At 52.0% G+C, this 26,216-nt stretch overlaps 3 protein-coding genes across 8 annotated transcripts; 1 reads left to right on the forward strand and 2 right to left on the reverse strand.

Moving 5' to 3' along the window:
- Positions 1-1,105: 1,105 nt before the first annotated feature.
- Positions 1,106-2,517, reverse strand: EMC6 (ER membrane protein complex subunit 6). Of its 2 annotated transcripts, none has more exons than XM_047080600.1 (2): positions 2,408-2,517; positions 1,106-2,235 (listed from the first exon to the last, which is right to left on the reverse strand). In XM_047080600.1, exon 2 carries the CDS (start codon positions 2,195-2,197, stop codon positions 1,865-1,867), a length of 333 nt encoding a protein of 110 aa, XP_046936556.1. In that variant the 5' UTR covers positions 2,198-2,235; positions 2,408-2,517; the 3' UTR covers positions 1,106-1,864. The 2 variants fall into 2 exon arrangements, with proteins under 2 accessions (XP_046936556.1, XP_046936557.1); XM_047080601.1 differs by having other exon boundaries at positions 2,346-2,416.
- A 199-nt stretch (positions 2,518-2,716) lies between these two features.
- On the forward strand, positions 2,717-7,686 carry TAX1BP3 (Tax1 binding protein 3). 4 transcript variants are annotated; one of them, XM_047080597.1, is made up of 6 exons: positions 2,731-2,822; positions 2,989-3,201; positions 4,488-4,587; positions 5,779-5,898; positions 6,293-6,370; positions 6,679-7,686. In XM_047080597.1, exons 3-6 carry the CDS (start codon positions 4,537-4,539, stop codon positions 6,814-6,816), a joined length of 387 nt encoding a protein of 128 aa, XP_046936553.1. In that variant the 5' UTR covers positions 2,731-2,822; positions 2,989-3,201; positions 4,488-4,536; the 3' UTR covers positions 6,817-7,686. The 4 variants fall into 4 exon arrangements, with proteins under 4 accessions (XP_046936555.1, XP_046936553.1, XP_046936554.1 ...); XM_047080598.1 differs by having other exon boundaries at positions 2,748-2,822; positions 2,993-3,201; XM_047080599.1 differs by lacking the exons at positions 2,989-3,201; positions 4,488-4,587 and having other exon boundaries at positions 2,717-2,822.
- A 1,020-nt stretch (positions 7,687-8,706) lies between these two features.
- On the reverse strand, positions 8,707-26,132 carry CTNS (cystinosin, lysosomal cystine transporter). 2 transcript variants are annotated; one of them, XM_047080594.1, is made up of 12 exons: positions 26,054-26,132; positions 23,448-23,527; positions 19,454-19,532; positions 17,840-17,924; positions 14,866-14,969; positions 14,620-14,751; positions 13,751-13,850; positions 13,548-13,667; positions 12,365-12,535; positions 10,393-10,510; positions 9,991-10,105; positions 8,707-9,652 (listed from the first exon to the last, which is right to left on the reverse strand). In XM_047080594.1, the coding sequence occupies exons 2-12, from the start codon at positions 23,506-23,508 to the stop codon at positions 9,571-9,573; spliced, it is 1,167 nt and encodes a 388-aa protein (XP_046936550.1). In that variant the 5' UTR covers positions 23,509-23,527; positions 26,054-26,132; the 3' UTR covers positions 8,707-9,570. The 2 variants fall into 2 exon arrangements, with proteins under 2 accessions (XP_046936550.1, XP_046936551.1); XM_047080595.1 differs by having other exon boundaries at positions 25,856-26,107.
- Between the last annotated feature and the right edge of the window lie 84 nt (positions 26,133-26,216).

Here is a 26,216-nt window from a genome sequence, read left to right on the forward strand (position 1 = left end):
GAGTGTAATTTGATAAAACTCTGGAAAGCATTTGGAATCAAGCTTTTATCTTGTTTTAGGAGCTTATTAAGTTCCCTGAAAACAATATAGACATGGATATTCTTTGCAGTATTTTTTTCTAACAGTTAACATTTCAAACAACCTTAACTGCCTAGAGATAGAGAAATAGTTAAGTGAATCAGTTCACTTATTCCACCCCCTCACCCGCCCCCATATCCAGTAGGACTCTCCCTTTACTCCACATCAGGAGTGAATCTTCTCTTATCCACTCAGAGAAGGCCCTGAGGGGACGGGGGAGTTTAAGAAGGGGGAGTATGCAAACCATGAATGTGAGCCTCTTCAGTCGGGGTCTGAGAAAGGGTTTAGAGGTCATTGGGAGGGGGAGGCAAAGCTGTGGCCTCACCGGCTTCTTCCCTTCATGTGCAAGCATGTGGTCCAGAGCCCCAAATGGGATTCAGGAGGCCTGGGTCCCAGATCCATTTACGTTATTGGCCATAGACCATATACCATGTGTAAAAGGAGACTCGGACTCAAGCTCTCAGATCATCTTCTGATCTAAAGCTGATCTTTTTTGAAAATCCAAATGTCACATCACTCCTGGCTAAAACTTCCAAAGGCTCCCCCAAACTGCTCTTAGGACCAAGGCCAAAAAATCCCCACCGTAGCCTTCCAGGTCCTGGTCATGGCCTCTTCTCTAACTCTCCAGATACATGTCAAACTCCCTCCTGCCCAGTGGCCCCCGCACATGTGCTTTCTTGCAAGTAGCCTCTTCAACTTTGTTCTTCAACACTGTTCTTCAACTCTGAGGTCTCAAATGTAATGTTATCTCCTCAAGGCTTTCTTGATCCCCACTCCCCAACCTGAGCTCAGTTTGGGGCTCCTATGTGCTCTCTTCACAGCACTTACCATAATTTAAATATTTGTGAAATTAGGTAATACTGGTCTTCCTAGTTAACTATAAATTCCTTGAGCAACACGTTCGCTACTATAACTCTAACGCAATAATTTCTCAAGTATATGCACTTTATTCTGATGTAACCCCTTAACCCCGACAAGAAGGGATTGTAGATTAGCATATAGACAGACACTCTAAACAAGCCCAAAGTTTAGCTTCAATGTTGTCTGTTTAATCTCCATTAGACATATTCTAGAAAAGAGCTTGAACTTATTTAAAATGGAAATGACAGCCAGCTGTAACCAGGTGAAATGGAACTAAAATGGCACCATTCATACCTGAAAGCAGTGGTTACTGGGAGGGAAGGCTGGAATCTGAAAAGGTACACTCGTCAGTACAGCAAGAGGAATTAAAAGACCTGTATTTGAAATTTGGCTCTGCCTCTTTCTAGCTGTGCCTCTAATGGCAGAGGTATATTTAACCAGAGCCCCAGCTTCATCAACGAGGGATAACGTATCTACCCCATAAGGATATTGCTAGAATTAAGCGAGATAATGGGTGTAAAAGGTACAAGGCACAATGCTTGGCGTATAGAAAACACAATAAATATTAACTGTTGTTACTTCTCAGGATGTTAACAGTAAGTTTTCTTTTTATTTAGGCCCTACTGGCCCTCTCTGGGTGGCCTATGTGTAAATGCAGGGAAATTACAGAAGCCAGTCCCAGCTCTCCAATTTTGCACCCACGGCACACATGGGGTATGAGTTAAGGTAGGCAAAAAACTCCACGAAGTGTCTTACGCTTCATTTAATCTGAAGAATATTACAGACTCTTCGTCTTCAGATATAAGTTATAACGTTACAGAACAAGCAGCGAATTCAACAATTTAAAAACTAAGTGTACACGGTGTTAAATCCTGGCGACAGTCCTCCCAATCTGGTTTTTTAAAAAAGTCATCCCTGCCCCCATTCAGTAGACGTGCACCATGCCATAGAGGAATGTCCAAAACAGGACGTAGGTGAAGAGGCCTCCGATGAGACCTCCTGTAAAGAGCGGTCTTCGTGATTTGAAGTATTTGTTCCACCTCCTTCCCGCTTTGAGAATTAAGAGCAGGGAGAGCAGGACGGAGGCAAGCAGGTAGAAGATGAAGCCGTAGAGGCCGGTGAGGCCGAGGATGCCGGCCGTGGCCCCCGACAGCGCTGACACTGAGGTCCGGCAGTAATCCAGGACAGCGGCGTTGCCTCGCACAGCTGCCTCGCTGATGAACGGCGGCCCTTCCCGCTTGGCCACCACAGCGGCCATCGCACCCGCCGGGGCTCAGCCTCTGCTTTCTCGCGGAGCTGCAGAGGGAACCAAGTTACAAGTGGCCCCGGGAGCCTGGCGAGTTGCGCTCACGCCGCCCCTCCCCCCCGGGACTTCCAAGACCTCCCACCATTCGCGGATCTCGGACCTTCGCGAGACGCAGAGGCGGCTGAGGGTTCGGACCGGCCCTGCCCAGTTTCGCCCAGGTACCTGCAACACGGCGGCGGACACAGACACTTAGCGTTCCCTCAGACGGCCAGCGGCAGACAACCTCCCCACGCCATCTTGCGCTGGAGGTTGCTGGGAGGACCAGGTTGCGCATGCGCCAAAACCTCGCTCCCGCCCCCTGACGCGTACGCGGCGGGCTCCCCGAGCACGCTCCACCCCCTCCCCGTCCTTCTGCGCACGCACAGGGACTTCCGAAAGCTGAACAGCGCTCCGACCGGTGACTGGCTGGGGATCTGCTAACTATTCATGAGGGGGCGGGCCGAGTTGGGTTGCCTTTGTTAACCAAGGAGGGCGCGGCCGCTGGGATTTTCGCTGCGGGCTTCACTGAGCTGCGCTTGGTTGCCAGATTGCGGTCGCGATGTCCTACATCCCCGGCCAGCCGGTCACCGCTGTGGTGGTGAGTGCGCTCGCGGGCTCCTCCTCGTCTTGGCTTGTCCCCACTTTGCAGATAGGTAAACTGACGCCCCAGACAGGTTGACAAAGCGTTGAACTCAGGGCTCTTGCAAACCGGCGCCAGGGCTCTGGTCCCGGCTCTGCCTGAGCGGGACCGCGGTCTTCCCCAGCCAGGCAACAGAGATGGCTGGGACCCAAGCTCCTCCTGAAGACCCTGGACCGAGGCCGGACCCCGCACATTACCGCCGCTGCGTCGGACTCCTTCCTGCGGGAAGGACTGAGGAGAAAGTCCCCAGCTGTGGGAATACCGGGAGAGCGCCCCCTTCCCAGGCCTGAGTCCCCAGCTGAGCAGCCGAGGGGGGCGGGCACCGGGCCCGACGTCCGTGAGTCGCAGCCTCTGGAATGAGGAAGTGCTTCCTCCGCTGCAGCCGACGCCGCCGCCCAGAAGGAAACTTGGGGGGTGGAGATGGCCTGAGCCTGAGTAGCAGCCCAGTATCCCTCCCATCCAGGCTTGCTTGTTCGGACCTTCCACCGCCCGCTCCAGAGTGAAGGCTCATGCAGTTGGCTCGCTCCTGCTCCAAACTTTCCCCGGATCCCTAGCCCTGGGGCAAAGTCCAGGTTCCTCGCCTGGCACTTCGGGCTAGCTCAGGGCCCTGCCTACAGCTCCCCCCCCCCCCCCCCACCATTGCCTTGTCTTGGGTGCCAGATGCTATTAGACTAGGCAGAGGGAAGAAGGCAGGCTGGGACATTAGACTCAGAAGCCAGTGCCAAAGCTGAATGAAGCCTGGAGGCAAACTCCAAGGCGGAGGTGGGGAAACTGAGTCCCAGAGAGAAGTCTAGTCATGTCCAGGCCTAAAGGAAGTCCTCAGGAAAAACCCAGATATCTGAGAAGAAATGCCTGCCAGGCAGCATTGGGTCAGATGGAAGTCCCAGTCCTGAGGCCATGGGACTTGCCGCAGAATCTCAGATGGGTGTACAGCGGAGCTCCTGCAGTCAGAAGTTGGCAGGGTGTGAAGCTGCTGATAAAGGTGGCACGTGAGTTTGAGCTTAGAGAACGAGCTGTGGCCTGGGAAAGTACATTTCTGGATCTGGGGACAGCTGTCCTAAGCTTCACCCTGGCCGCACCAACCTTGGCTTTCTAGATCCCTAGCTGCCTCAGAGAGAAGGGGCCAGGTTTGCTTCTTATGGAAAAAAAGGGGGTGTAGGGGAGGCACCAGAAAGGGGCCGTAACCTGCCTGACTTCACCTAGTGAGTCAGTGACAGGGCCTTGTCTTCCAGCCCAAGGGCCTGTACTCCCTTCTGACCTTGAGGGTGGGTCAGTGGTGTGCAAAGTTCTGTTTTGGAGGAGGGGGAGCAAGCCTGGAGGAGCTCACACTTTTGGGCACAAGGACCTAGGTCTAGTGGGCCTAGTCATACTTCCTGCTTCCCCTCTCTCCTATTCTGGCAGGTCCTCAGGCCTTCCTCAAAACTGTAAGACCATGACCTTCCAATTCTTGGGAACACTAGGAACATGTCTGAACATGGTGGGGGTCTGGCCTCTCCTTCTTGTGTTTTGGATTGGGGAAGGGGTGGAGGAGGCTTCCTTCCTGCTTCCTGCCTATCCCATGTAGTTACCATTTTGCGAATGTTAAAACCATTTTCGCTTCTCCTCTGAACTCTGGTTCCATAGGTCCTTCTGCCTTCTGGACACTTGCCTGGGTGGCTCCTGGAACTCCAAAATGCTTCTTCAGGGTCACCAGCTGAGAGATGGTTGTGTTCAGCCGGGCCAGGTGGCTGCGTGTTTCCCTTGACTCCTCTCCACCATGGGCAGTCCCCAAGTCTGTTGACCTCATTTTCCAAGTAGTTGTGTTCCCTGGCCTCCACATCCCACCTCTGGGATACACCCGTTCCCCTCCTGACTACCCAAGTGGTCATTCTAGCCTCAAACCTGACCATGACCAACCTTACTCCTGGGAGCCCTAGTGGGCCCAGAATCAAAATCAGGTGTCCAGACTCCTGTCACTCCTTCAAGGCCTGCTGCAAATGATCCTTCCTCCGTCCAGATCAAGTCACTTTGGTTTTTTTTCCTTCCTGTTACAACTCAACTTTGGGTGAGGGGGAGTGGTGGGGAGGGGGCGGGGGCGGGCAGTGATCTTGTCCCACCCCTACTATTTGGTGATTGAAGGGTGCCTGCTGAGGGCTTTGAAAGGAGCTTGGCAGTTTGGGGATCACAGACCTAGAACCCTCTTCTGCCTCCTACACTGCATGAACAGCAAGGTCTGGGGCTTAGGGAGAAACTCCTTCCTTCAGGGCCAGCCTCTTGGGCCCACACTCCGCAGCTTTTCTGATCTGGCCCCAGCCTTATCTCAGCACCCAGTTCCAGACCTATGCTGTACACTCATCTCATGGACATGTATCTGTACCACTTTCAAGTCTATGCTCTTGTCCCTTGGCCAGGACAGCCCTTCCTCTCCTTTCTGTGCAAGTTTGAACTTCTCTGCTTTTCTGGAGCATCTCCAGTCTTGCCCTTGATAGCGTTGGCTCAGCAATGAGCTGCCTCAGCAAGGTACCTACATTCCCTCCCCCCTCCCCCCACAGGGCCTGACCCCTTCTGCCCTGTGTGGTCCTTCCCCTGGGACATAGCCCCCTTCCTCTCCCCTCCCAATCCATAGCAGCCATAGCATGCTGGCTCTTGGGCCAGGAGGGGCTTAAAGCGCATGTTGACTAAGGTTGGTGCCTGAGACTAATAGGAAGGGGAACAAGGCTCGGACAGCTTGCGTAGGTGGATTGTTGTGGCTGAGTTCTGAGTCTCACCCCCGTCTCCCAGGCTGGTGACCAGCTGGAATCTTGAAGAGGGCCCTGGGCCCCACCCCCTTGGCATGGCTCTGAGCTGGCCTAGCAGCCTGAGGCTACTGCTGGACACAGATCAGATTTGTTGTCCACATACCCACCTGCCTCCAACGTGTTTTTCCCTTTGCCAGCAAAGAGTTGAAATTCACAAGCTGCGTCAAGGTGAGAATTTAATACTGGGCTTCAGCATTGGAGGTGGAATTGACCAGGATCCCTCACAGAATCCTTTCTCAGAAGACAAGACAGATAAGGTGAGAGAGACCAGGGGCCTGGGATCTCTCCATTGGGCTCAGAGGCCTGAGATGGTGGGTCTCTGCTTCCAGGGCCTTCACGTAAGGGAGCAGACCTCTTTCAAATAGTCCTCCCTAAGAAGGTTTAAGAAATGATCTGGTGGGAATACATAGGGATGGAGGTGGGGGAGTGGACCTCCCAGCCCTAGGAAGACTCACTTAGAGTCCAGGAGGAACAGGAAGAGGCCGGCAGGAGGTGCCAGAGCATGGTGGGGCAGCCCCGCTCTCCCCTAGGCTGTCTTGGCACAGCCTGTGCTGGGGGCAGACTTGTGCAGAGTTGGCTGGGAGTTTGCCATGTTGGGCTTTGCTTTCTGGGTAAGGGACCAGTCTAATGACCTAGGCTGTCTCTTTCCAGGGCATTTATGTCACACGGGTATCTGAAGGAGGCCCTGCTGAAATTGCTGGGCTGCAGATCGGAGACAAGATTATGCAGGTAACACATGTCCCAGACGAGGAAAATAACGCTTGGGTCAGGGTCTGAAGCACTTGGGTTGGGGGCTGCCCTGCTTCCTGGGGCACCTGGGAGGCTCCCTGAAACTGTTTGGAGCCCCTGCTGGTGTTGCCCCCAGAGGAAGTTGGCTTTCTCCTCTGTGTGCCTCAACTGTGGTACTTGGTGATCCCTCAGCCAAGAGACATCAGCTTGGGAGCCTGCTTGGGTGACCCAGGACCCCAAAACCCAACCTGCTTCCAGATCTGAGAGGGCAGAAAACTGAGGTAGGGTCTGTTTTCTCCTTGGGCCAGGTGAATGGCTGGGACATGACCATGGTCACGCACGACCAAGCCCGGAAGCGGCTCACCAAGCGCTCGGAGGAGGTGGTGCGTCTGCTGGTGACGCGGCAGTCGCTGCAGAAGGCAGTACAGCAGTCCATGCTGTCCTAGCAGCCTGCTGCGGTCCCTGACTTGTGCCTGCCTGCCTGCATTGATGCCACCACGCTCTGTTTGCCCCTCATCTTGGCTTCTGATGTGTGCTGGGCCCCAGCTCCGAAAGGCCAGAGCTGGTCCCAGAGGCCTGTCCCTGGCCTGACTCAGCCTTCCTTCCCCTCTCCCACCACTGGCCTGAGCGTCTGGGACCAGCTCTCTCCTGCAGACACTGATGGAAAGTAAGGGCCTGGAGTTGAACTGTATTCAGTCTGTAGTGACCACAGGTTTGGCCCGCAGACTCTGCTGCTGCATGGCCTCAGCAGTGACCAGATGGGCAGAGGCCCCACTTCATGAGAGCCACCACAAAGTTGGAGGATGCCAGGTGGGGCCGGCCTTTCCCACACTCAGTCCCAACTGTAGGGCTTGGCCTTGTCCCTGTGTCTCAGCTCTGCAGTGACTGTGCCCCATGTTTTTCCCTGCCTTCCCCAGCAGGGACTCGACACACTACCAGAGGTGCTACAGAGGTTTGCCCATGTGGAAGCCAGGCAGGCTCACAGTTCACCCCATTGCACCCCATTTCCCTGAGGGGCGCTGACCTCCCCAGGGTTCACCTGCTTACGAGACTTAGACGAAATTCAAGGCTGACATTTCAGGGCAGTTCTGAGGATTGCCATCTCTATGCCTGTGCGTTTAACTTTATATTTTTTTAATCACAACTTTGATACAAAAGCATTTTTATCTTACTGTTTGGAGGTGCCAATTCTACTTCTGAATTTAGCTTACTAATTCACATCTGGGAACAAGCATTGCTCTGGTTCCTGTGGAAATGGGGCAGTATGAAGCTGCCCATACCTGACATCTTGTGCCCAAATAAAGTGCTGGAATTCATAAGGGGTTTTTGCTGAGGCGTGGGGTAGGGACATCTGGGGATGGATGGCAACTAGAGCTCTGGTCGTCAGGGTGGCTTAGCCTGGTCCCCATCCACTTCTGAGATGAAGCCCAGCTATTCCCAGGCCTGCCTGTTGCTGTCTGGTCAGGGCTGCCTCTGTGGGAACGTCTGGAAGCACCTTCACTGGAACTGGGGGCAGGGAATTCCGAACTTCCCATGTGTCACTTATGTGTTGCTGCACCTGGGTGGGGGGGGGGGGGACTCATGGGAACTGAGGTGTTCATGGGAACCCCTCCCACCCCCCCGCCAAGACTCTTGGGAGCATGGAGTTTCCTGCAGGCAGGAGTGCAGCTCCACATTCCAGAGGCTGTCCTCTGAGGAGATGGAGGTAAGCTGGACAACACTGGGGCCTCTGCCTGGCCCAGTGTTGCTGTGCTACTGGCTCTGGGGATTACTGTCGTTCATGGATCTGCCTACAAGTGTCAAATCCAGTTTTCCAAATTTTCAAACCAGAAATTTGGTATCTCCTATTTTTGCAGGGTGGCACCCAATAAAACAGGTCTGTGGGCTTGGTCAGCCTGCAATCTCTGCTTTTGGGGAAACAAGATCTGAAATTCTTTGATATTTGGATAGAGGAAGAATCTGGAAGATAAGACCCCACCCCCACCCCCGCCAACATGAAGAGTATACACTTAACCCACCCAACCTGTGCTCACAACCACAGTCTAAGTGTCATAGAGAGACATGGTACCTGTGGGACCTACCTGGCCCTGAGCAGGCAGGCATCTTGCACTACCCACGAGGGCTCCCCGATGAAGTGCAGGATCGGCATGCAGCTACCTCGGGATCAGTGTACTTTGCAACCCCTGGCGTTTCCTTTCATGGGTTGAGTAGGGCTGTCTCCCTAAGCCCTAAGGATTATTTCAGAAGCCAACACACCTGCCTTCTGCATCTGGCAAAGGCTCAGTGTGCAGAAAGGAAACAAATCAGGTTTTAATTAAGGATACAGGCACCTCACATTGATCTCATAGTAAAAAAGTCTTGAGAATGAACTGACAAGGCACATCCTGGGACACTCCCCTCCTGCCACAGGAAGGAAAGCTGCCTGGGATAGAAGAGAAGGGGGTTTGGAATAAAGGTTGGGCCCATGAGGATTGCGTGAGGTGGTTTCAAGTCCGTATGTCAGGCTCAGGCTCCTGAACAGCCAAAAAATTGGTGAGGCTCAGGTAGGAATCTGGGGGAAGTGAGGGAAGGGGGCCAGTCTTCCCCTGTAGGGGAGCTACACTCACCAATTGGCAGGTCTTACAGGCCTCTAAGGCACAGGTTTGTGTGTGTGTGTGTGTGTGTGTGTGTGAGCGCGCGCGTGTCCATCCCATACTCCAGATGCAGGATGAGGAGCAGTTGAAGGGGATTCGTGGGGCCCCGGGACTCTGGGAAAGTGGAGGTAGGCAGAAGGTGAAGAAATTAAGCTACTTACTTCCAAAACATCCCTCAAAAAAATCCAAAAGGGGTTAGTGTGATAAAGATCCAGAGGGATTGGGCATAAGCCTAGCTCAGAACCAATCTGTTGGGCACTTCAAGGCTCAGAAATACAGTTTCTTTGCCAGACCCTGGCCTGGGCCACCTGCGATTAAGTTGTGGGAGTTGAATTACGTAGGAGTGTCAGGACGGTGAGTGCTCAGAGAATGTGGCCTTCAGAGAAGGGACCCCAAAGGCCTGACCCCAATATCCTATCCCCTCTGCCACCAGCACCAGCACCTCTGAGTCCACTGGCCACATCACCAGGCTGCTTGGTCTCTGGGAACACGGCAGTGGCAGCAAAGCGCCCTTGGTTCACAACTGCAGGGTCAGTCCTTCAAGCTGCTCCCAGAAACACTGGTTGTTTAGGTCAAGGCCTTCGGCTCCAAGCTCAGCACCCAATCCTGCCTGGGACGGCTGTCAGAACCCGTGTGTGCTGCCTGAAGCCTTAAAGAAAATAAAGACGGTGGCATCAAGATGCAGGAGGGCCAGATGCCTGGCCGGCAAGGCCTGGGAAGGGCCGTCAGCAGTGTCGTTTTCCGTATCAGAGCAGAATCTGGTGTCTGTCTCAGAGGGAGGTTCCTCCCCAGCCCGGCCTGGGAGAGTCCTGGCTGAAGGCAGGCCGGTTTGCGCATAAGGCGTTTGGCCCTGAGGAAGAGAGCGCTTCAACACTGTCAGCACAAGGCGCCAGCCCTGCACTCCAGACTCTGCCCCAGCCTTCCTGGCGGGTGCAGGGCCTGGGCCATTTATGCTGGGTCCCTGGGTGCTAGTTCAGTTGGTCATACCCTGGTTTCTTTCTGTATAAGCAGAAGTGCTGAATGAAGAAGACAATGTCGAAGAAGATGGAGAAGACGCCGAGTCCAAACTTGGTTGGGTCTCCAAAGATCAGTGTCCACTGGTCTGTTAATAGCCACAGGGGACAGAGTTTGGCTTTAAGTTGGCAGCTCCTGAAGCAGCTGGAGCATATGGGGCTGTGGGGGTGGGGGGGGGGGTCCTCATCTGCCCAGGAAACCACTAATCCTCCAGCTGCCAAGGCCCCTAGGTAAGTCTCACCTTGGGTGTTGGGATTGGCTTGGATTCCCAGGCTGAAGGACTGGGGGTCAGATGGAGAGGTGTCCCAGGAAGCCTGGCCCCCACCCTGTGCCTCCAGCCCACTGAACGGGCAGGCAGCCTGCTGGCTGACTCACCATTGTTGTAGGACTGGAGGAACATCTGGAGGAGGCTGAAGCTGCCCCCGGTGAAGTCCAGAAGCACGTTACCAATGCTCCAGCCCTCGGTGCTTTTGTAGTAAAAGTTCATGTAGGCCTGAGTCAGACACATGGGTAGATATAAGGTCGGCAGTGAGGGGGCTGAGTGGCTGCCTCATGCACCTTGTGACCGCCACTCTAAACAAGAGCAGCTCTAATTCCTCCCACTCATGTGCTTGGGCCTCAGCTCCAAAGAACACAGTGACCTTTGGGCTCTGACAATCTCTGCCAGCAGAGGAAGCAGCATGGGCGGGTCCAGGGGGTCTCATCTGGGTGCACGGCCAACAGCCCTCCTCCTCCCATCCCTGCACCTAGCAACTGCAAAGGAGCAGGAATGTTGCTTCTCCATAGTCTTCATCCTTTCCTGTTCTGCGACAAAACCCTGCCCTGGTTTTCTAGCAATTGATTTTTCTTCTCATCTCCATTGAAGGGTCTTCCTAAACTCAGCCTGGACTTCATGTTGTACTTATCAACATAGGCTAGGAGTCTGATTGTCTGGTCTGGTACCCCAGCTCCACCCCGGGAAGGAGGTTATCTCGGGAGAGTTACTGGAGTTCTCTTAACCTCAGTTTTCCCCATCGGTAGAGTGGACTGGACTTCCACCACAGCTCTGGCTGGGCTCTGGGGACTCCATCTGGGGCTTCCTAGGTCTAGTGGGTGGGTCTACGTGGACATCCCCCCACTTCCTGCCGCCGCTGCCCCACATCCTTCCTCCAACACCAGAACCCTCTGGACTTCTCTGACTGGGGCAACCTCCCTATCATCCAAGAGGGAGGGCATGGCCCCTGTGGTGGTCTTCTCTCAGCCAGCCACCTGTGAGTTCCCCTTTGTCCTCTCCCACCCTCTTTCATGCTTGCGGCCACCTCTCCAGTTTTGGGACAATTCCAAGCGTCTCCAGGTGGGGCTCCTGCCTCCTAGACTGACCAGGCCCAAGCCTTCCCACACTCAGGAACTGTGGCCCCGGTTCCCTCAAGACCTATCCCCCTCAACTGCGAAGCCTTCTTCCCCAGCCCCCTAGGGCCCTCTCAGTTTCAACACTGCTCAGCCAGCAAGGTCTCCTTGCTGCCACCCCCCCCCCCCCCGAATACCCCCTCCTCTCTCATCCACACAATTAAGTCCTGCTCATCCTTAAGGCTCTGGATCTGTTTCCATGCCCTCCAGGAGATGGACCTTGACTCTGGCAAAATGCTATCCTTCCCGAGCCCAGGAAATACAAGCCTCCCTGCACCAGGGAGACTGAAAAAGGGCTTTTGCACTGGAAATGGGGTAGGTTAAAGGAGGCCCTGGATTCAGGGGTGGAGCCCACCATTAGCAGCTATTTCACACCTTCCCCTGTCCTGGGCCATTGGGCTATGGGGCAAGATGTGTTTGACTCTAGGTCTCTGCATCTGAATAGGCCTTAGTACTTGAGGGAGCATGCTGAAGGCCCCTAAGTGGACCCTGGATGAGACCTCTGAGGAAGGCATCTCTGGATGGGAGATGGAGGTCAGAGGTCGCAGCCCCGGGCCGCTTCCTCTCACTCAATCTTTTCCAAGTATCTGGCTGCTGCTCTTCAGGGTCATCAGTTGTGCTAACAGGGGGCGAGAGTAGGGGGCAGACGAAGTCATTAGGAAAGACTGGGATGGCGAGAGAAGTGACCTGCACAACCTGACTCTCAGAGTGGAGCATGAGCTCAGAGAAGTCTCCACTGACTTCCTCAGGCGATTCCTGGCTCCAGGGAGGAGCAGCAGTACTTACGGCCGCCTTCCTGCCTGGCCCTGCTCTGGCTGCGCTCGTGGCTTCCACTGCAACCTTCCATTCATGCCTCCTCACCCCGGCTACAGGCTGCCCCGTGGGAGCAGGACCTGGGGTCTGTATCTCACCCCTCTCACTCTAATGGCCATGTGAAAAGTAAGGAGGGCCCTGGAGGTACCTGTGGAAAATACTTGACAAGCGTCACCGCGAGCTTGATGTAGGAGAAGCAGAAGAGAAACCGCAGCCACGTGGTTACCCCGACTGCAGCCAAAATCATGGTGATGAGCACAAAGAGCCATGAGAGCACCAGGAAGCTGATGGCAGGCCAGGACACGTGCTGGCTGCCTCGCTGAGGATGACGGAGAGAGGGAAGGGAAGGGGATAGGTGGTGGGGGTTGAGAGTCCAGTGCCAACCACACCACTGTCGCTATCAGGATCTCTAGTTCAGTCATTCTTGGACTTTCCAGAGCCCATTTGCTTCTTGTTCCCACACTGCAGAACGGGTACCTCTCAGAGGCCACCAAGGGCTGGGAACGTGGCCCCCAACACACTGGAGGCTTGGTGCCCCATTCCAGCCCAGACTCGTTCCATGATCCAGGTGGAGCCTGATCATCTCTGGAATCTATCTCTCACCCCTACCTTTCCCCAAAGGTAACCTAGAAGGTCCGTGACAGGGGGAACCAAGCAGTCCCCGGCTGACCTTGCATGTGCAAAGGGAGCTCCCTGAAGGAAACACTGCACCCACAGGGAAGTGAGAGAAGACGTGCAGGTCAGTGATCCCCTGAAAACCGGCCTTATGGTGCTTTCTTTGCTGAGGCACTCAACAGCCCCCAGCAATGCAGCGGAGGCCATTCTCCTCAGCCTGGCACTCCAGACCCTTGGACCCCTCAGGAGGCTGCTCCCCTCACCCGGACCCTGAACCCCAGCCACAAACATCTGGTCATAGTTCCTCTCACTGCCCCCTGGCCTTCAGAGTTCTGTCCTCCCACTGGGGCCGCCCCATCACCACGGCAACATCACTTATACTATGGACCACAACTCAGAGCCACTTCCTTGACGCCCTCCCCCTCCTCTCTGGTTGTGTCAGGGCCTCCATGAGCTGCCCATGTCCTCCCGTCCTACTCAACTCTCAACCCGCTGGGTCATCACTGCCTCTGTGTCTCTCACCCCACACCTGGGGGTCCTGAGGGCTTGGGCTCATGGGTGTTCCCTGTGTCCAGCATGGGGCCGGGCCTCTTATCTCGGCCCCAGTAAGCAGATGCCGAGTTTCTGTGTCTTCTATAAAATAGGAGGTATGGGTGGCGGCTGGTGGTGGTGGGTGTTGGCACCTGAGGTGGGGTGGGCACCAGCTCATCTCTCACCTCGTACAGGAAGCACTGCACCATGATAACCAGGGTGAGGGCGACTGCGTGCAGGCTGAAGAAGACGTCGTTACTATCCACGGGGTTCACTCCATTGGGGTACTTGAGGAAAAACTGCTCCTGTTTGAGGGGTTGGGAGAAGCCTGGGGGTGAGGCGCAGCCAAGCTACCAAACAGCTGGGGCCAGGCTGCAGTGGGCATTACCTTGATGTAGGGCACCCAGAAGAGGCCAATGTTGAACACACTGTAGGCCACGAAGCCTGTCAGGTTCAGCGCCACGAAATCAAAGCTTAGACCAATGACACTGGCATGGGAGCGACAAAGAGACAAAGCAGGGTAAAAGGTGAGACTGGAAAGATAGGAGGGGACAGAGCTCCCAACACATGGGGAGGAGGGCCCAGCTCTCCCAAGGAGAGCACTGTCCTCAGGCCCCTTTGCACACCCCAATCGATGCCACACTATCCCACCCTCTTGGGAACCAGTGTCCTCCCTCCTTCCCCTGTCTCTGCCTCCATAAGTCCTGGCCCGGAGGGAAGTCTGGAGGCCTCCTTCAGAGAGAAAGCGTCTCCGTCCCTGGCTCCCAGCTTAGCAGCCCTATGAGGCCCATGTGGCTGGGGTAACTGCAGGACAGCTTGGGTCCTTGCTATGCAAAGACACAACTCCAGGCCCACTTTGTCTTTAAAGTCAGGGTGGGGTCGCTTAACCTCCAAGGCTGAAGGACCCAGCTCTAGCACTGCAGCAGGACTTGACACTAATTCTTGCAGGGCTGGATGGACCAAGAACAGCAGATGTGGTGGACTCCTCCCTCCCAGCACATTCTCTGCTTCCCTGAGAAGCCCCAATTCGTTGCTTTCACAGGGAGGGGCTGAACTGGGCCACAGACCAAATGCCTAGCACTGCAAGTCCTGCCACAGGCTCTTAGAGCTTTCATACTGGACAACTTTCTAGAAAGGGCAGGAAGAGAGAAGACCCGAGGAAGAAAGTCTGAACCCATGCTGCCTACAGCCTCGCTGGGATGCCTCCCATCTTACCAGCCCCAAGTGACTGCAAGTAAAGCTCAGTGAGTTGGTTACCTTTTCCGCCTCCAGTTGGTGATCACCTGAGGGTAGAAGGAAATGGACCAGGCCACAAAGTAAATCCAGCCAATCACCTGGTTTATGATGCTAACGATATTGCTGTGGACGACCAAGAAGCGGATCCTCGGGCTAGAAAGAATTTGGGGATGAGCGGAGGCTGGGCTCGAAGGAAGCCCCCATGTGCCCGACGATGCCTGCCTCCCATCTCATCATTTAAGCCTATGTGGGCTGAGGCCAGCCTACCCGGTCTGGTTGGAATGGTTTCCGTGCAGATAAGCAGTAAGTTGTCCAACATTTTGAGACGTCACTTGAAAAGAGGAATCTGTCATGCCGGGAGGCACCACAACCTGTTAGGAAAACTGAATTCGATCCAGTGCTACATAGTTATTGGGACCTGAGTGTCCAGCTCCAGGCTACACTCTAGGAAATAGTGGGACGGATCACACACAGTTCGGACCTTCCAAGAGCTTACTAACAAAAGGGAGAAACATTGGACCAACTACCCCTCCCCCAAGAACCCCCTCCCCCTACCTGTGTGTTAGACTTTCTGAGCAGAACAATAGCCCTGCCCTCAGGCCTCAACTTCCAGGGAAGGTGGGACAGCTCTCCTCTCACTAACCATGTGATCTCAGGCAAGTTATTCGACCTCAGTTTGCTCACCTGTACAAGCGGACAACAGAAGTGTCTACCTTTCAGGGTTGCTATGAATGACATAAAGTCCATAAATACTATGTCTGCTATTACTTCTACTTCTGCTATTATGGAAGGCTCTTCAATATCCACAAACAACATCTGCCCCACGCCCAGTGTGGCTGCCAAGTGACAAAACAGAAGAGGTGCAATCAACAGACACTTGTCAGGGAGAACATTCTCACCCTCATTTCTGATAAACATTTTATGTTTATCAAAAGTTCTCTCCAAGAAAGAGAGAGGCTTGCCTGCAACATCTGATCTCCCAGTCATTTCCTTGGATACTCTCAAATCCCCCGAACGTGGCAGGGAGCAGGATGATACCTTTGCTGACCCAAACTGTCTCCCCCTCTTTGCTCCTTGGGTAATGCTCTGGGCCCCACACCTCCACCCATATCACAGGCGTTGTGAGGATGCAGTCACTAGAATTCAGTGGCTTCTTTATGAGGACCCTGGAAGGACTTTGTGTTTTTAGCACTAGAAATCAGGGGGCTTTGGCGGAACAAATAAAATGGTATGAGCGGCTGCTGCAAAGCCCAGAGTCTAATTCATGGCCCACCTCTTGCAAGCTACGTCCTCATGATGCGTACCACTTTTGGCTATTTTTTTCTTATTTTTAATAGGTTTTCTTGGCAATGTTGTTTGTATATTTGTAAGTGGGCCACTACGTCCCTTCAGGAACTAGGAAGGAAGAAAACTGGTCAACTGGAAATCAACTGGTACAGGGCAGAAGGAAATCGTAACTACCACTATCTTTTTTTTTTTTTTTTAATTAATAAACTTTATTTTTAAGAGCAGTTTTAGGTCCACAAATTTACCACTATCTTTCATTCTGTGCTTTCTTTCTGCATGCCAGGTACAATCCTAGACATTTTATACTCACTATGGCTTTTAATCCTCATAACCCTTGTCAAGCACACATTATTATGTCTACAAGTGAGGAATCTGCGATGTGCTGGGTGGGGTACCTTGTCCAAGGCTCATAGGTCAGGCCCCTAGTTCTAACCAGTAGTTTCCAAAGGCAGGAGACAGGACTGGCTAGAGCTGGATGGGAGGGGCCATATAGGTTGGCTCCTGGAAAGTGGGTTGGTACTCATATGGATCACTCTAAAACTGGATTTGACTCCCACCATTGATTTTTTTTTTTTAAATTATAGTTGACATACAATGTTATCCACCACTAACATTTTTATGAAAGTGAATTATAACATATGTGCAGAAAAGTTTACACATCACAGCTTGATGAAATAATATCCACAAACCAAGATCAAGCACTCGGGTCAAGAAATGGAACACTTCCAGCATTCAGAAGCCCTATTCGGCTCTTTTCCAGTCACACCTAAGCCCCAAGGGGAAACCACTATGCTGACCAACACCACAGATTTGCCTTGACTGGGTGTGCACTTTATGCACAAAGAAGCATACAGTCTACTTTACTGTGTCAGGCTTCTTTTGCTTAAAATGATGTTTGACTTTCACGGATTTCGAAAAGATGATACTTTTACTTAGCGGTCTGACCTGAAACTAGGCGATCAATGTCATTCCTCAGAGTCTAAATTTGATCTGTGGATCATGCCAGACCTCAGCTGGGTGCCACAATCTGCTGTAAGAACCACCAGGCTTTTCTCACCCTGCAGCAGTCTTCATACCCCAGGGCAGGAGGAAGTGGTGAGAAGTGGCTCAGTCTAATGAGGCGTGGTGTTCACCAAAGGGTGAGAGGGGACTCCCTTCCCACACAAGGCCTTTCTGGGTTGACAGGCTTTATCTGATCGCATGCTTTAGTGCCGTTTTCTTGCCAAGGGCCTCAGAGCCAACTTGCAGCCCATTTCTACAACCACACAGGGCCTGTGACATGCCTCAGAGTTATGCCTGCATTTATTTTGTCTTTTTTTTTAAACCACTGTTTATTCTCTACATTATTCTCCCCTATTGGTATTTTTTCCTTAGTCAGTTTTTAATTGGCTCAAATGTTGGTAAGGTAGAAGCAGTGTGTATATTAACATATAAATGCATAAGGGCTACGAATAGTGATCATTAGACAGCATTTGGCACTGATTTTTGGAAATAACACTCAACCAATGGAATCTCAGAATAATGCTTTGCAAACTTCAGTGTGGACCTACATAATCTGGGGATCTTGCTCATATGCAGGTTTTGAATCAGTAGGTCTAGGATGGGGCCCATGATTCTGCATTTCTAAAAGGTTTTCAAGAAGGGAAAATAGTATTGGTCCGCCAACACCCTCTAGGTAGCACAATTTTAGAAAATCATCATATGAATTTCTTCTACATTCCCAGGCCCATTTTTGCCTCAAATTTCTTACCACCACTTTCCTAATTCCATCTATGTGGCATAAAATGCCCATTGTCAAAGAGACCAACAAAGCCAAAATCAGAGATTTCGAGAATGATGGAACAGGGGCGGCCCACAGTATAAAAACAAGGTGGCCTATTTCTACAGGTACACACTTAAAGACTATTTTGTTACCCAGCAGTTCTCCACCCATCAGTTAAAATTCATTACTTACTTCATCAGGGAGCTCAAGGATAGTAACATTTTTTGAACGAAATGTGATTTGAAAAGTGATCACCAAGGTTGCATTTAATGGATGCCTGTGGAGGACAAGAGTCTGATTACTACTGAGAAGCCGGACACTGTGAGATCTCAACCAACCCTCTCGATTTCACATAGGCCTGTCACTTCTCAAGCAATTAGCATTAAATGTGCTATGTGCTAGGTCCTGAGTCTCAGACAGGTGGGGTCCTTGCTCCTTAGGAGCTTTCTATCTGTATTAGGAGACAAGAAGCCCATGGGGGCCAGGTGAGACCCTGAGAAGGTGGGGAACTGGCTGTGACTGCCAGAGGCCAACAGGACCATGCCATTTGCTCTGGTGGAGAAGGCTTCCAAGGACTCAATTGTGAGCAGGGATAGGTGTGTCCCCAGAAAGCCATGAGATGTGTCTGATGGGAGTAGTCGGTGGTGTCCTCAAGTGTGGATGTACAGGCCTGGAGTTAATTTGGAAGGCTATGGAATGCCACTCAAGGATTCTGGAGAGGGACGATGTGGTGAGGAGATGGCCTGTCAGATTTATAAGGTATCCACATACAGAGGTGGCAGGAATTGGGACGGAATGCAGATTCGTTAGGGAGCCTTGCTACCAAAGCTTTGGTCTGAGATCAGACTGCCCAGGAGAGGTAAAGAAAAGGGAGAAGGGTAAAGAGTAAAGGACAGGGTTCTAGACCTTCATCCTGGGGATTCCTCCTGGCTGGGAGTCTGGCAGTCTGTACTCGGCCAGCACCTCACCCCTAAACCAGCAAAGGTCAGCAAGGAACACTCTCAGACAAGGCTAAGCATGAGGGTTGCCATGAATGGGATTCACCCAGTATGTTCACTTCTGCTTTCAGGAGGGATCTCAGAAGTGTTGGTGAGCAGCTCAGCAACTTGCCCCCTGATCTTCAGGGCTGTCATCAAATGCTCAGAGCCTTGGGAAGGACCACCCTGAGGTCAACTTAAGGACTGCTGGTCACTTAAGGACATCTCTCAGAAGGGGAAAAGGTTCACGTCTCTATGGAGAATCCCCCTTCCTCCTCTTCTGACCAGAAACAAGGATTCAGCGGCTGGTGGGGAAAGACTCTAGGACCTCAATCTGCAGACCACCTGCTATCACCTCTCTTTCTCTGGCTTGTCTTTTTGTTTTTGTTTTTAAAATTTTATTTTTTCAGGAGAGAAGGGACTTGATAATACCATATAGAATACCATATAGCATATCCACTGACCCTCCTCTGGCTTGTCTTTTTTTAATTTTTATTTTGAATGTTTATTTATTTTTGGGTGGTGAGGACAGAGCACGAGCAAGGGAGGGGCAGAGAGACAGGGAGACACACAATCCGAAGCAAGCTCCAGGCTCTGAGCTGTCAGCATAAAGCCCGATGTGGGGTTTGAACTTGTGAACTGGGAGATCACGGCCTGAGCCTAAGTTGGACGCTTAACTGACTGAGCCACCCAGGCACCCCATAGCTTGTCTTAAAGTGAAGAGGCAAAGGCATCACACTTGAAATATGAACGGAGCCAGGGGTCAGCTCTGACCCAGCCACAGGGTGAATGAACTCAGCTGATGGTAGAGTTGAGCCCGGGAACTTACTGAAGGGTGATGCTGATGTTGGCTGAACTTCCATTTTCCAGCTTCACAGTGGGAGGAACAGTGAGATCGACTGTTGACTCTGGAAGGGCCCAAACCAATGACAAGCCATCAGGTCAGAGAACTCAGGCCCACAAGGAAAAGCTGGGACAAGGATCCCTGACATCTGAACTCATGAGCGCTGACTCACAGCAACCCCCATGTTCTAGGAGAAGATGTGGACGTCCTGGGGGGGATAAGTGATGGACCTGGAAACCTGAGCCTTCATTACGTTCCTTTCCCTCTGACACCAGAGAGACAGAGGCAGACACAGGCCTGAGCAGGAAACAGTGTAGCTTCCTCTTTCCCACACCAAGAAGCTCTGGGGCTGAGTTACCCAGAGATAGGAGCCCCAAAAACTGTCACGCAGGAATTCAAGGATCGATCCGGGACTGGAAAATGTGGACTTGAACCACCTCTTCAGATGGGAAAGCACAGAGGTCTCCTCTGTTCATGGAGCTAAAATGGCCCTGTAGAACTGCTCCAGCCCCTTCCTGTACTCTCAGAGACACACAGGGCCCAGCTATCCTGTTTCTAAAGAACCCCTTTGGGCTCCATACTAACTTAGCTAAACCCATTCACTGATCCCCTTCCTGAGGCTGACTCTGGGGGCTGGAGAATGGTGAACACCACAGTCTCACATAGGGATTTCTTCTTGGCATTAAGGTGTTGATGAAGGATAAAGTAGACAAATAGGCCTTGGGAGTGAGGGCGGAAGCAGGTTGGGAAGGCCAAATACCCTAGAGCAACCTGGCTATAGAACCAGAGTGAGCCAGCCTCTCCCTGACCTCTTCCAGTGTTCTTTGGGCAGCCCACACTCACACCCCACCCCTACTCCCAGGTGTGCTCAAAGCCCCAGGCACCTGTCCACCTCACCTCCCTTACCTCGAGGCCTTCACGGTTATGCAAGGACTAAGGAGTGGTCAGGAATCTAGACTGGGCAGGAAAGGGAGTCCACAGGGGAAAGAAGGAGCTCAACTTGATTAAAGAGGGAGCAGCTGTAGGCAGCCCCAGGTTTCTCTCTCCCCACTCCCCTCTAGGCAGAAGATGAGGAACTGAGATCTGAGATTTTTAGGTGTTCAGATTGGAAGGGAACATAAAAGTTCCCTAATTTAACCTCCACTGTCTGATCCTATTTTTCATTACTCCTACCTGGAAGGTGCTCTTCCTCTGCCTGAACATCTCTAGGAATAGTAACCTCATCTCCTACAAAGGAATTGGCCAGCCTGGAACTTGTACTCCCGGGCCTGGCTCTGCTGCCTGGGGCCCCTGAGGGGCCCACATTAGCCCTGCACACATGAATGCAGACACAGGCTCTGTCACCTGCATCTGCAAGCCTCCAAGCTGAGACTCCCACAGTCCGAGGTCTCTAGTTCCATGCTCTCAGCACAGCTGCCTGGCTGAGTGCCGCTGAGTAGGTTTGTCCCCATGCTGGCCCTTTCAGAGGCCAAGCTTCTCAGAGCCGAGTAAGACGATCCCTCCCTTAAGTGTAGCCTCAGGGCCTGGAGGCGGCTTTGGCAACTCTGCCCCTTTTCCACACTCTGATGTCAACCCGAAGCTTTGTTCTGGGCTTGTTCTGGGCTTGCACAGCTGGGGGTGGGGTGGAGCGGGGTGGGGCAGTAGTGCGTAAGTCCCTGATGTTACTTTCTGTCTAGAGTTGAGGGCCACACTAGACAAGCAAAACCACTGAAGAGACAGTGCCCAGGAAAGGGATACTGAAAGTGAGGCCAGGCAGCTACCCACACCTCTGGGTCCACCCATAAGCTCTGGTGCCCTAGGGTTCTGCTGGGCTGTGGTCAGGGTGAGTGAGAGATCAACATGCCTTTGCTCATCCGCAGTCTTTGCATTTTAAAAGAGGAGGCTGTGAACTCTTATAGAACCAGATCAGGGAATGTTTACTCTCCCCTCACTTAGAGCCAGGGAAGACGGTGGCACTTAGCAGCTGACAGACTGGGCTCTGAAGTCACACGGTTCATCCTGGCTTTGTCACGTCCTCGCTGTGTGACCATGGGTGAGGTTCTGAGCCTCTATGGGTCTGTCTTTCCTCACCCATAAAATGGGGAGAATGGCACTACATGTAACACTGGTGTTTGCGACCCACCCTCCACATGGCCTGAGTGCGAAATAATTGCTGGTGACCATTCTCGTCATCATTTAAACACTGCAGAGCATTTTTAAGCCCAAGATGGAAGGCAGTTACAAAGCAGGCATCATATCCAGGGAAAGCATATTTTACAGTTTGCCCTGGAGGAAGAGTCTCTGGACACCACATCAGAATTACCAAATAAGTCTTAATGAAACCACCCCAAGTTTCCCCTGAGAAAAACCTGGGTTTTTTTTTTAAGAAATACTTGTTGGCACCGTCCACTGCGCTCCCCACCCCACCCACTCTGCTAACACTGTTAACCCATTCTCTAATGATTGTAACAGTGAGAGGTGGGTATTCTCATTTCCAATTCAGATATAAGGAAACTGAGAATCCCAAGAGGGAGTGTCTTTCCCACACGGCTCAGTGATGGAGGCAGGATTCAAACCCAAGTTTCAAGCCCAGGTTCTTGCCACTAGGTTGTAGTACCTCAAGATTCCACCCAGAGAAGTCAGACACCACAAACTCTGAAGGCCAATCATCTCATCCAGTCCTGGATGACCGACGCCCAAAGTAAAGAGCAGACAGGCAAGGCAGAATGAGGTCAGAAACCCAATTTCACTCACTTGATTTTATGGTGGCTTCCACCATTCTTTTTCAATGAGATTCAGGAAAGGAGGTGAAATAATAAAATGGAGCAGGGATCCTAGGCAGGTTCCACCTTTGCTGTTTTCTAGCTCTGTGACTTTGGGGAAGACTTTTACCCCCTCCTGGGCCTAAGTTTCCCCTCTGTTTAATTGAGATGGTGGTGGCTGGATATGCTCTTCTCTCCTAAGGCTTTATCTAAAGCCTGCTAATGCGGGTGTGACATACACTTGGGCCTTTTAGGCCCGGAGAATATGATCCCACAGGTCTGGGGCGGGATTCTGGAATCCGTATTGAGGAACACCAGGATGGTGCAATCTTTCCTTTCTTGGAAATTGCTTATCCACAAGGTGTGACTACAAAGTAACATGACTGATTGTTTAATAAACCTGGAAGAGCCTTCAAGAGGCCAGATAACTGTAATGGTACAGCCACTGTGTATGGTTGGGAAGCCTCTGCAGGATTTGTATTGCTTGTATAAGGTTCATTCGAAATTGTTAGGGATTTGAAGATATCCCTTAAATAGCCTTGCTATTGTCCCTTGACGATAGCCAAGCTGATGATCAAAATAACTGGCCTGCCATCCTAGGAGTGCTAAACATTTTCTTTTCATGAAGGAATCTCAGCAATGTTTTAGGCAGTAGGAGAACTGATAGAATGATGCAGCCCTCTAAGAGCCCTGCTCTGAAGATCAAGCTTCACAAAGATGCACAAACCCTAAGGTATCTTTCGACGACCAGCCTGCGTTCTGTGAGGCCCTACCCCTTCCTGGGCTGCGGCACCCTGTTCCTCGGTTCCTAAGAGAAGGTCTTTTCATCTTACAAGGGGATGCCAGGCAGACTCCTCAGGTATCTGAACCTGAGAGAAGAACCAGGTACAAAAAGGTGGCCACCTCATTTGCTTCTGCGCATCTCCCAGGACCCATATAATTCCCTCTGTGAGGTCTACAGGGCAAGGAGTTGTCGGAGTTCCACAGTTTGACTTTGGTGACATGGAAAAGTAACAGGGACCCTGTGAAAAAGGCCAATTATCTTGGAACCGTCTGGCTCCCTGTAAAACTCCTGGACTCCAGACCTGGGTCTGCTCCATCACCGAGTGGTCATTTGGCCACGGGCAGACAGAGGCATGCAGTCTGGACAATCCTAAGCCACTGGCTACAAACAGGTCAGGCCACTTACTCTATAGCACCATCTCCCTCTTTACAAAGAGGCCCATTTCTAAACTTACCACATTTCTCTATGAACTTCAGGGGAAGAAGGATAGAAATCATCAGCCAACTGCTTATCATGTTCTTCAATTTCAAAGAACTAGGAAAAAGGACACACAGCAAGAGAAGTTCAGGTTAAAGTTGGAGCAGCTCAGCAACAAGTGGACAATATGCCATTTGGAACCATGGCATAGACAGTTCATAAAGGACTTTCACCTCACACCTGTGACCTCATGGGTTTTGTATCACCAGCTTGGAGGAGGAGACTCTAGGGTGAGTGGGTGTGAGGAGACTTAGTTTTCTTTGATATGTGGGGAAATGGGCTCAGAGAGGCTAAGCGTGTTGTGTAAGGTTCCACTCTGAGGAAGTAGACAAACACTGAATTTTTCCCCTCTTCAACTGCTTCTTGCAACCTAGTTAACAAAAAGAAAAAATGCACTCTTCTCAGTTGAGGGTCCTTTTTTTTCAAAAAGTTATTCAAACTGTAGTCAGATATTTGACTTTGCAAACCTAAACCCCTTAAGAAAATTAATTTCATTCCCTGTCCGGAGACAAAAGCCTAAGGGGCTAATGCCACCAACTGACATTTGGTTAAGTCCCTCCAGGACTAGCAGGGATCACTCATGATGGGGAGCCAGTGAGGGACAAGGCCCTGATTAGCCCAGGAGAAACTCACTGGTGAAGCGAGGGAGATGCACTGCATAATACCCATAATCCCTGACGCACAGCAGGTGAACCATGTGTCAAGATGGGGCAGGTCAGCATGGATATCTGTAACTTGGTCTATACATGTTGCCTTGGCACACAGAGCCCAGGCCTTCCCACCTGACAGCCTCTGGGGATCCCTGTGGGGACAGCTAGGAGAGGTCTGTGTGGAAACATCCCTTTGGTTTCAGTTTTCCCAAAAGGCCTCAAGGAGCCTCCTGATATACCCCTCCATTCAAATAAGTCTTCCTCACTGTTCCAGCCTGCCTGACTTCTGCTTGTCCTTGCCTCCTCCAGGGGCCTCTCTGCCTGATGCAGCTCCCTTTGACTGTTAGGTCTTATCTCCGGGGCTTTTCCCCTTGCTGGCACTGACCTCCTTTCCCTAGCCTTCTCTGGAGGCCTCGCCTTTGGCATCCCTGTGCCCTCTACCATCCACTTTCTGTACTGTGACCTGTAGGGAATTGCTCTCCTGTGTCTGGAATGACCATGCATCTCCCATTCACTCTTGCCACTCTCTGCTCCTCACACCTGCCCGTGTCCTCAAGTTCAGGATTAAGAATGTCCCTCAGGGTAGACTCTAGATTTTCCTCTGGAAATCAGATACAAATCAGGCCTAACCAACTCTTCTCTCATCCTGCAGGAATGGAATGTGGACTGAAAAACTCAAATATTTGGTTAGCAAAGGTCTCCCAGGCTCAGAGGCTGAGATACCTTAGAGGAAAGACATCAGGACAGATAGACATCAAGAGGTAAGTCGATTAAAATGTGAGAAAAAGGTCAGATTCATAGCTACACACTAAAATTATGTCTTGTGAATGCTACAAGGTAGAAATGGAGAATTTCATGACAATGGGCTCAGTCAGGCATGCCCCTCTTCCTGTGTTAAGGTCTATCTTCCAGGCCTCACTCAGATACCACTTTAAGAAGTCTCTCACTCCCAAACCATCCATTCCAGGAGAAACCTGTGGCTAGGGGTCTCCAACTCCTGTCAGGTATCTGATTTAAGCCTGTCAACTGTTTTATAACCTGGAATTTCTTGCGTCTCCTCTTGAAGAATACAGAAAGTGGCAAGGAACGTGTACCCTACAGACAGACTGCACAGGTTTGAACCTGAGCTCCCCACTTATTAGCCGTATTACTTTGGGGTGCTATTTAACCTCCTCAAGCTTCAATTTCCTAATGTAAAACAGGGACAGGGAGACTACATCATACGACTTTTAAAGGAGATGAAAAGTAAAGCATGGCTTGTGGCCTTCCAAAGAGCCACAGTTCACAAACAGTTAATTCGTGGTATTAAAATTTCATGGTGGTGGGGAGGGTCTGATTAGGAAAAAAGACTGAGAAACAAAGTTGTAAAATGATTACTGCTGTTGCCTAGGGCGCCTAGCAAGCTCTCATAAAGCATACGTGTTACTTTTTCTCAATTTTGTTGAAAAGGCAGGGCCCAGTCATTTGTCATCCTTTCCTGCAGCCTGAAAGCCCCGGAATGCAGGGCAGGGTCTCATCATACCCAGTTCCCCAGAGCCCAGACCCGCGCTCAGCACATCAACTGGAGTTTCTGGAAGGGCCTTCTCAGCATCTCCTCTCTCCAAAGTAGACTGCAAACTCCGCGACCTGGATTCAGGCGGCAACTAACCAGAAGGCGGGGAAGGGGTTCAGACTTGCACTGGGATAGAGCCACCCACACCGCCTCATCAGCCCAACGTCCCCTGCCTCTGCTCACCACCAAGCGGGCCTTTCAACCTCGAGGCTGTCCGGTGTCTCGAGGCCGGGACTGCTGGTAGGTGGTGGAGCCCTGGCGCGGCTGGGGGGTAACTAGATGCGCTGCAAGATCTCAACCGACTTACTGTACCAGTCTTTAGCCCTCTGGGGTTCCGTCTGGGAAATGGGGGGAGGCTGTTGGGGCCGCGCCGGCTCTCACCTGAGATCCTCTAGGCCCGGGGAACCCAACACACGGCACGCAGGAGCCGTTTGTGACTGCACCCGCTTCCCCCGGCCGGCTTGACTTGGGGTGAGGGCGGACCAGAAGTCACCTGACTCCAGCCACCTGATTCTCCGGGTACAGATTTCGGCGCTATGCACTC

Source organism: Lynx rufus, unplaced genomic scaffold (assembly GCF_022079265.1).
Source record: "Lynx rufus isolate CCGP_SWC_20201006 ecotype Redwood Valley unplaced genomic scaffold, mLynRuf1.p SCAF_18, whole genome shotgun sequence".
NCBI lineage: Eukaryota > Metazoa > Chordata > Mammalia > Carnivora > Felidae > Lynx > Lynx rufus.

What these genes read in the sequence shown, in the direction of transcription:
- TAX1BP3 (XM_047080596.1), top strand. Translation starts at nt 5,677, where the DNA reads ATGGCTCTGAGCTGGCCTAGCAGCCTGAGGCTACTGCTGGACACAGAT. An exon ending in CAGAAGACAAGACAGATAAG is followed by an intron (nt 5,899 to 6,292) that starts GTGAGAGAGACC and finishes GTCTCTTTCCAG; the next exon opens with GGCATTTATGTCACACGGGT. An exon ending in TCGGAGACAAGATTATGCAG is followed by an intron (nt 6,371 to 6,678) that starts GTAACACATGTC and finishes TCCTTGGGCCAG; the next exon opens with GTGAATGGCTGGGACATGAC.
- CTNS (XM_047080594.1), bottom strand. Translation starts at nt 23,508, where the DNA reads ATGATAAGCAGTTGGCTGATGATTTCTATCCTTCTTCCCCTGAAGTTC. An exon ending in GAAGTTCATAGAGAAATGTG is followed by an intron (nt 19,533 to 23,447) that starts GTAAGTTTAGAA and finishes GGGCCCTTCCAG; the next exon opens with AGTCAACAGTCGATCTCACT. An exon ending in AACATCAGCATCACCCTTCA is followed by an intron (nt 17,925 to 19,453) that starts GTAAGTTCCCGG and finishes TGTCCTCCACAG; the next exon opens with GCATCCATTAAATGCAACCT.
- EMC6 (XM_047080600.1), bottom strand. Translation starts at nt 2,197, where the DNA reads ATGGCCGCTGTGGTGGCCAAGCGGGAAGGGCCGCCGTTCATCAGCGAG.